General features: G+C 29.4%; 1 protein-coding gene across 1 annotated transcript; it reads right to left on the bottom strand.

Annotated features, from left to right (window-relative positions):
• Window positions 1–460: 460 nt before the first annotated feature.
• LOC113365558 lies at window positions 461–8,629 on the bottom strand (the record flags this gene model as incomplete). Its single annotated transcript, XM_026607090.1, has 4 exons — window positions 461–556; window positions 5,523–5,814; window positions 5,871–6,107; window positions 8,423–8,629. Coding segments are annotated over 4 exons (832 nt in total), but the record flags the coding sequence as incomplete, so codon positions are not given.
• Window positions 8,630–10,305: the final 1,676 nt, after the last annotated feature.

Below are 10,305 nucleotides of genomic sequence, written 5' to 3'. Positions count from 1 at the left end.
CATAAATCATTAAGTGAAAAATTCTAATAATATGATTAATGGACGGCCTCTTAACAACTTCAATACAATCTAATACTATGTTTACCAGTACAAAAAGCTTCTTTCAATATCGGACTCCATAGAAATCTGGTTTATAAAATTAGCAATTAATTTTATTCCTAGAACTTTACTTTACACCATTAGTTCATTAATTACTAACTCGGTCTAATATCCTCCGGTCCTAATTCCAAAAACAGCTTTCTATGCAAATTGAAAGTGTCCCAGGCGCAATCGACTGGTCTGGGAGCCCAATACTCCTTATTTCGTTCAGAGTGTCTGATGACGATGGCTGGTGGTATCGTTTCCGGCATCGGAGGTCTATAATGATAATAAAAAAGTATTTTTAATACATATTAATAAAAGTTCGATTTTTGATTATCATTCGACCTACATGTAGTTCTTGTCGACGTAGGCCAATTGCTTAGCGACGTTCGCCTGAGTGTTTCTGGCCAGATGACCAGGAGTGATGACATCGCTGGATGAGTAGTGGCCGGGGATGTTCTTGAGACGTTGCAAACTGGAAAATATTCAATTTTGCTTGAATAAGTTATAAAAAAGCATAACATTGGGAGAAAAGTTGAATAAATGATCTTCTAGTCTAGTCCATTGCATTATCAATAATTTTTTTATATACATTTATTATATAATAAAATTTATTTTTTGTATATTACAAATTTTGTAATTTTCTGAAGAATAATGTCAATTCAATGTTTTTAAATCAAAAAATGGATTCTTAAGATTTTTTGCAAATCACGTTTTTTCAGATTTTTCTTCCAATTTTACTGTAAGAATAATGTCAATTCATTGTTTTTAAACCAAAAAATTTCTCGCAAATCGCGTTTTTTTAGATTTTCCTTCGAAATTTACATTGACTGGCTTACGCCTTTTTTTCAGAAAATTTCATTATTTACAAAATCTTTAAAACTTTATTGTTTAAAATTGTTGAAACAAAATAAGAACAATAAGAATAAAATAAGTACAAAATCTTTAGTCAAACTTAACTTTTTAATTTAAAATAATAACTTTTTTAAACAAATTATAGTCATAATACTTTCGCAAAAATTAATTTTTTTGAATATTTTGGTAATGGTGGTATGCCACAGACATTTTAACACTAAAAAACAGCGAGCGTATAAATAAACCTTCGCAAAATTTTTTTTTTGCTGATTTTTAACTTCCCGAAGGAGAAGTTTATGTTTTCATCAAAAAATCCGATTCTCTAATTTTATGTTTTCTCGACGTTTCAAGCCATTCTGAATCCAATAAGACCAAATTTGGAAAAGGTATGAGTGTGAGTGTGAGTATGTGTGTGTGTGTATGTGAACAGTTTTTTTGCCGTAAATCGCCGTTTTCTCAAAAACGGCTGAACCGATTTCAAAAATTTAGAAGCCATTCGATGTATCTCGATGAGGACTATTGTTTGTCAGTTTTGTGCGACGATCGGCCAAGCAGTTTTTTTATAAATCGCAGAAAAGTGAACAATTTTTCGTCTACGTTTTAGCCCGCAATTCTGAATCGATTTTGAAAATTCAAAAACCGTTCGAAAAATATTGGTTGGTAATGATACTGATTAGTTTCGGGTAAAAATCCAACGGGCCGTTTCTTTGAAATTAACTGTTGAAATTTTTTCTTGCTGATTTTTATGTACCGTTTCTGGAAATAAATATCATGATCTTATAAAACATACTAAAATGTTACGGCCCTACGACAAATAGTTTAATGTTAAATATTTATCAAAGTTTGAGAAAATCAATGCACGTAGTGTCTGTGCAATATAATTAATATAATTACAGTTATTTTAAATGTGTTTGAGAAAATTCTATTCAAAACCGAAATGCATAGATTTTATTGAAAGCGAAAACTTTATTTCCGAAATAAACAGTTGAAAATTTTATCTAAGTATCTAAATTTCAATTTCGATTGATTAAGTCAATTCTTACACATCTCTATTATATCTTAGCAATTCAGTGTTAGTTTATAATTACCCTTCTTCTGGTGTACACATCGCTGTATATTTTAATAATAGTAAAAAAGAAATATATAAACTGCAATATAAATATTTTCAATATAAAAATATGTCACATGTGTCAAAATATCAATTGTCCATAAACAGTATACAATATTATTTAATAATTGGAAGAAACCTTTAGTCCTGATCATATTCTAGTGAATTGGGTGAAAGCAAATAAGGAATGCTACCACATTATTATCTTTTCAGAGTAGATATATGAAAAGGAAACTACTCTGAAAAAGCTGATAAGATGCCATATGTGTAGTATGACTCTCTACGGATTAGGAACATGGATTGTAAAGTTAACAAAAAAAAATTTTGTTAACACTATCAATAAATAAACTGTCCGTTATAAAGTATATATCTGTATATAAATAATACACAGCTACACAAACTATTGTTGTGCTCGATTTCTTGTTTAGAATATCAATTCATTCTTCATTATTTATAACGACGACCAAACACAATCCAACCGTATAAAGTTGATATCATCGAGAGCGAATGACCAATCATTTTCACTCGACTCGAGCCTAACGCTCTTCCATTGCATTTTCACAGATTTACTCCCTAGTCGCGCCTAAACAAGTTTTACTTCAAAAACTTCGTTGAGTCCCATATAGAAAAAAATGTTTTCTGCACATATTACAAACGAAAAAGTAGAAGAACTGAATGGAATAGAATGAATAAGTATGTAGATTATGAAATAATTTAGCGAGAAATAAAAAATATACGTGATTGAAAGCACTGAAATAGGAAATGAAGACTTTGAAGCAGAAGTTTCAGAAGTAGTAAAAAGTGGCGTATGGCATCGTGCCTTAAGGCAAATTGCTGGAACTTCCCGTACCGTAACGAAATGTTCGAGTTTTGAAAAAAAAAATGATATGATTTTTTTTTCCCCAAAAGCAATTGTTTTGTCAACACAAGCAGTATTTTCGGATGCTTATTTCTCTCAAAAACTGCCATTTTTTGTACATTTTTTTCGGTATTTCCGAAACGACAGGGCCTGCTTTTGCCAAAAAGTAATCACCTCTTCTCCCAATTATTACTAATTGAATGTTTTTTAGATCATACAAACCGGATGCTCCGTTCTCTCAAAAACTCAAATTTTATTTTCTGCACTCTTTGCTCCGTATCTCCGTAACGGCTGGACCTGCTTTGACAAATACTAATCAGAACATCTCCCTATCAATAGGAATCGAACCGTGTACCCAAAAACGTGTCGAAAAAATGAGGACACACAAAACACACACACATCCATTTATTGCCGAGGTATGCCAAAATGTTCAGAAACCTTTGAAACTTGAAGATATGCAACAGTTTTCATTTTCGATTTTTAGCCCATTGCTATCTATAACTTACCCTATGGGAAGTTAAAAGTACAAAAATTATTTGTGTGTATTAATAAATGTCCGCACAGATTTATTCATAAAGATTTTATTACAAAAATATATATTTACATTTAGTATTTAGAACTAAATAATCTAATTATGTATACGTTTTTGACTTGCTGGCTTTAAGTATAAATTTAAACTACATAAGTACTAAATATTACATTATTCATAATAATATCAGTTATTAATTCACTCAAGGCACAATTTAATATATGCCAGGTACTTATTGTTAAATGTAATAGTTTAATTTTCTGGTAATTTTCATGATCATTTATTTATTTTCACAATATTTTATATTTTCCATTTTGCATACTGCTAAAACTACAATACTAAAAATATTACCTTCGTATATAATATAATATTGCATATTGCACTGTGAATCGAAGTAATTTAGGATTTAAAAATGATAGTTTCTTCCTTCTAAACGTATACCTTAATATAACAGTCTAAAATTGCTTTAAATTAAATATATAATTCAAATAATTTAATACCAAATTTTTGAAGTAATTGATCTGTGCATTTATGAATCATTTTCGAGGACACGTTTTTTTTCGGAAAGGGTTTCATAACACATAGATGAAACTTTAGTAATTTTTGGAAATAATTCTTATCTATTTTTATATAAAATGCAAGGCTACCAGTTTGCAAGTAAGATTAAGGTTTAACCGTTTGAATTTGCATTCTTTGTCCAGATTAGACAAAAACCATTAATTGTCTCAAATTCAAAATTTTTGTCCCGGATTGTCCTGAGCCCTTTGTTCAAGCTTTTATCGGAAAAAACTCCAGCTTTGATTTCATACATCAACTCAAACTGTGATGAACTTTCAGAAACAATAACTTTAGAAGTTATCTCGGATTCAGGAATTTTATCCAGAGTTGTCTTGAATTTTTAAAAACGTTTTATGTTTTATTTTAAACATATTCCAACGCTTGAAAATTTTGAACCTAAAAAACTGCATAACAAATTCTGGTACTATCGATACAACTATCGACACAACATACTATTTTAATTACGAAGAGAATTGTGCAAAATTATATTCAATGATAATAAATAAAACTAGTACATGGTAATTCTGATTAAACAGAAACAATTACTGAATGGCAGCCGTTATAACCTTTCAATTAGTAAAATGCATATCTTCCTCGGGCAAATTTTTTCAGTTTGCAATTAGTGATATAAAATCTTCAACCTATATATTATAATTAAAATAAAACTTACATTTGTAGTTAATATCATCAAAATCACCTATATATAGTCTATTATAGCCTTTATCACTGGTTTTAATTAAAACTAATTTAAATTAAAACTATTTCTTAAACATAACCTCAAATGTAACCAAATACACTTTAGAATAATTTTTACAAAAAAAATCATTCCAGGTGTAGTTTAAATATAGTTTTAAGTAATTGTGCACTAAATCAATAGTAGATTGAGTTTTATATAAATCTTTTGCACATTTTTAATAAAATTTAACATTATTTTACCAAACTGACATTTTGCTTAAAACTCATCTGACAGCTGATTCGGTGGCGCCATCTATCCGGATATCGACGAAACATTTTTGGTACGCGCTAAATTTAAAAAAAGCTAAAAACAAAAAGTTTTTGATTGAAAACAACGACAATCTAATTTGTGAATTAAAAAAGTATTTCCTGAATATCCTAAAACGCATTGTCTCCTCAAATCTAACTGAAGACACTTTAGAATAATTTTTACAAAAAAAATCATTCCAAGTCTTGTTTGAACGTAGATTTTAAGTAATTGTGCACTAAATCAATACCAGATTGAGTTTTATATCGATCTAATCCTCATTTTTGATAAAGTTTAACATTTTTTCAAACTGACATTCTACTCATCTGACAGCTACTTCGCTGGCGCCTTCTATCCGGATATCGACGAAACATTTTTGGTACGCGCTAAATTTAAAAAAAGCTAAAAACGGAAAGTTCTTGATTAAAAACAACGACAGTCTAATTTGTGAATTAAAGTACTCCCTGAATATCCTGAAACGCATTGTGACCTCCAAAACGTAAATCATGAAAAATAATAATGCTTTTGGATACCAATGCATAGTTTTTACCAATTTTTTGCTGATTTTAGTATTGTCTTCTTTCAAATTGTTATTGTCGTTATTGTCCACGATGTTGGGTAAAGGAAATTTGTACTCTGATACACCAGATAAACGTCTCGTGAAGTACATGAACGTTGTAAAGTGGATGAAGGGGTTAAAGGTCCACATGCCTTCTAAAAGTGCTTTGGACATGTCCTCAAAATCTTTGTTGTACGTTGATAACAATGGTGCAAAATATTTTGCCAAAAGCACTTCACATAAGTCTTCAGTTTCTTCTAAAGAGTCACGACAAATATTAAACCTAAAAATAGATTCAAAATTAATAACAAAAATTTATTTGTGGTTTAATTTTTTTACCTGTCTTCCAGCCCCATCATATACCCAACGCATCTCCAAACGTGTACAAAAGCCTCTCGGTCCTTCTTATCATCGCATTGTATGCCCAGAAATTTTGGTCTTATCAAAATAAAGCCCATAAAACCGAATTGGGTCAATGCCAAGTCCTTTTGGGTCACAGACCCTAAACCTTTGGCACAGGCTGATTGACCAGCCTGGAAGTGACGTTTGCGCACTTGTATAAGCGATTTCCAGGATCTGGAAATAATAATTATGTATTTAATACATTTTTATTTAACTCCCGTAGGTTTAAAATTGTATAGAGACAGTTTTGCATATTTTTATGTTTCAAAGCTTTCTGAACATTTTGGGTATGCTTAGAAAAATGGGTGTGTGTATGTGTGAATACATTTTTTGTCAACGATTTCAAAAGCATAAACAAACCGATTTGAATAATTCAAAAAACATTCAATTTGTATTAACGGCATATTAAATATGTATATATTAATTGGGATGGTTCAAATTTCTTTACTCCCAAGGGCTCAAATGCTTTCAAATTAAAAAAAATTCTCCAAAAATTTTAGCTCTTTATATTAACATTTAGATAGTCATAGTCCGCAATATCATTAAGTAAATTCTTGCGCCATCTGTAATAGGAGACTTGTTATTTTGATATCAATTTATTACCGATAATTTGCATCACCAATTAAATAAATATTTTGCAGCAAAATTAATTTTAATTTCCTGATGAATAAATATTTCGTTAAACAGCCCACATGGATTTAATTAGAGATTAGCTAATTTAAAATATTTTTAAGAGTCATAATATTTGAGTTCACAAATGCTATCACAGATGGCGCAACAATTTACTTACTGACGAAACTTTTAATTGAATTGCGGACTATCTAAATGTTAATATTAAGAGCTAAAATATTTAGGTAATTTTTTTTCATTAATTTGGAAGCATTTGAGCCCTTGGGAGTAAAGAAATTCGAAAATGTCCATATTAAGGACCACCCTAATATATATCACATTTTTTTTCATTTTCAAGTTGTATATGTACTCTTTTGACAGAAAAAATACATTAAAAATTTATAAATATGAATAATATACAAAATCCAAATATTACGTTTTATTTCAGTACATAATTTTTCACGTTAATAATTTAAGATAGGTTAAAGATTTATTACTAATTTTATCCTTTTTAATTTATTATTGATTATTTTGTGTATAAACGGTACGGGCAGTTCTAGAAATTTACCTAAAGGCACGATGCCATAAACCACTAGTTCAAATATCAAATATAAGTGTATCGATACTAAATATAAAAATGTGTAGAAAATTGTAAAATAATAAATATATTAAAATTGAATATAAAAATTCACAAAGAATTTCACAAAAACAAATAATGTTTAGTAGTGATTTTAATATTATTTTTCAATTGTGTCTTAACTAAACGACAGTGACAAAATTTAAGAATAAAAAAAAAACGATTTCTTACAAAAATTGAGAATATTTCGAAATTTTGTAAAAAAAAATTAAATATTTTTAAAAAATTCCAATATCTCAAAAAACTTAAAAAACATCGATTTTTTTCAAAAATTCCAGAAATTCTCAAACTTTTAAAAATCATCAACATTTTGACAAAATTTGAAAATTATCAAAAAACATAAATTAAAAACTAGTGGGGTGGGTGGCATCGTGCCTTAAGGCAAATTGCTGGAACTTCCCGTACCGTAACAAAATGTTTGAGGAATATTGAATGCTTTCAAATAGATTATTATTAATGATTACAGTAACATAGTTTAATATTTATAAGAATTATATAAACTGAATTGCTAAGTTGAAATTATTTGTTTAAAGTATATTAGAACTTTAGTCAGAATTAAAAATAAAATCTGAATTATTTTCGATATACAAAAATTAAAAAAAAAAAAAACTTTGAAACAAATTTTTGTTTTCCAAAATCAATTATTTTGATAAAACAAGCAGAAAGTTATTTGAATCATCTAAATCGGACTCTTAGTTCTCTCAAAAACTGCCATTTTTTGCACATTTAGCTCTGTATCTCTGAAACCGCTGGACCTGCCTTTGCCAAAAACTAATCACCTCTCCTTATCAATAGGAATCGAATGTTTTTTGAACCAATCAAATCGGTTGATTCGTGCGCCCGAAAACGTGGACGAAAATTGTATCCATACATACATACACACACACCCACACACATCCATTTTTTCTGAGGTATGCCAAAACGTTCAGAAACCTTCAAAACGTCGAGAAATGTAAAAAATTTCAATTCCGATTTTCGGCCCATTACAATAACTTATCCTGCGGGAAGTTAAAAAATAAATAAATTTCTTGTAAACATACACATAAGTTGTTTGTAGAATACGCTTGTCGTCCAATTTATAAAGCACTTATAAATTTATAATAATCTATTTGAAATTATTCAAAACAATCATTGATTATTTTCATTCCTCGAACATTTCGTTACGGTACGGGAATCTCCAGCAATTTGCCTTAAGACACTATGCCACTTAAAACTAGTTCCAGTATTCATTTATCTCACTTACCTCGAATCCTTCGTCAATTTAATATCGTACCACAAAGTGGTATGAAGTAATGTTGCGATGTACCTCTTGTAGGCGGTAAACGGTACCGAGGACCTCTGAGTGAACATGAGGATCCTCAGAATCGTCGGCACGGCCAGCACTGCTATCAGGCCGCATAGCTTTCCCACGAACATGCCGTACGAATTTTTGTAATAATATTTCTGACCCCTGGATAAAAGATAATGGAATTAGTGAAATTGATGGTGAATAATAATAAACTAATAATGGCTTTATCTTATATATAAAATTCTTCTGTAGGGTTGTATGATTTGATACTTCTCCTAAACGGTTATTCGGATTTTGATAAATCTTTCTAGAGTTTGTCAAAGGAAATTTTTAAGGTTTAATGAACCATAAAACTATAGTAATATTGTAGAAATAAATGGCAAAATTTCAAAAAACCATTTATCATTGTATGACATTGCGAACATTTGAACTGTCAACTGTGCTAGAAAAGTCAATTTACTTGAAATTTAAATTTAGCTGAAATTATGAGCCTAGATAATATTACAATATAATATACAAAAAAAATGCAATGTGTACATTATTATTGCCGAAAAGCAGCTGAGTAGTGCCAGAAATTAAAATAATATTAGATACAGTCAACATTATATGTTTGGCAGATGAAATTATTTAATTCACTTTAATAAATAACGCAGCAAGTCCAAAATTGCATTTACATTATTTTTTTAAACTTATGCATGTTGCATTTTGGTATACTTTAGTAAATTATTTAACAATACAACAAAATATTTCTTCTTATTAAAAAAATGTTTCAGAATATTGTTTCATGTGTCAAAAATTGTCATTTGTTTGGCATTACGGCATTGGATATGGAATATTTAGCAAGTTGATCTTGGATTGAAGAGTGCTCGTATGAACTAGATTTTACAAATTAATTCACCAAAGATTTGAACTTAAACAATAACGTTTATTAAATTATTATTATGTACTTTAGAAATTATTGCCAAAAAGCTACTAATTTATCGTACGAATTTAATGAAATTTCAGACTAAATTAGTGAAGCAATTATGTTGTGTGGTAAAATCAAGTGTGATATTGTTCTTTTACCGCAGACACTATATTATTTTTTTCTAATTTTTTTATACTGCTTATGCCAAGACCATAATAAATGAATCACAAAAGCATGGCATAAATAGGATATTAAAAAGTATAAGGATATTAAAAAATTTGGAACTTTTGAATTGTAGACGTGGGCACAGGACAACGTCTGTCGGGTCATCTAGTATATATATAAAAATTCTTTCACACAATGTACGTTCCCGTACTCCAATTTTTACGAAATTTTATATTCGTACTCAGTATGTCTGGGAATCGGAATCGGAATAATAATGAACAATGTGACCGTTAAGACGATTGCTGATTACACATCATTTGCCCTCCACTGTAAAATAGTATAGCTGTAAAAAGTCGCCAAATTTGTTTTCGCGATAATAGTGGTTGACATTTTTACCCACAAACCTTTAAGCACAACACTACCCTACTTTTCTCAATTTGGTCTCAAACGATTCAGAATGACTTGAAGCGTCGAGATATTTTTTTAATCGGAACTATCTTCTTAAGGGTTAGGACGAATATTTTGGTTTTTACTGTTTCATAGTGCGGCGTTAAAATACACATAACTCTAGATTTTCACATTTTCATTACCAACCCCTAATTTTATAGCAATTTTAGTAATTCAATCAATTTTCATACTGCGTTTAGTCATTAAATATTTTTGACATAATTTTAGTTCAAAATTTTGAACTTGAAGAAAAAAGCTTTAATCTCCCTTTGAAGTACAATGTATTTTATTAAGGTTATCCCCACCCTAATTATTTCTA

This window comes from Ctenocephalides felis, unplaced genomic scaffold (assembly GCF_003426905.1).
Source record: "Ctenocephalides felis isolate EL2017-DRISC unplaced genomic scaffold, ASM342690v1 CF-g0.4_SCAFFOLD_01108, whole genome shotgun sequence".
NCBI lineage: Eukaryota > Metazoa > Arthropoda > Insecta > Siphonaptera > Pulicidae > Ctenocephalides > Ctenocephalides felis.
Note: the sequence above shows the minus strand (reverse complement) of the source record. Positions and strands in the feature narration are given on the sequence as shown.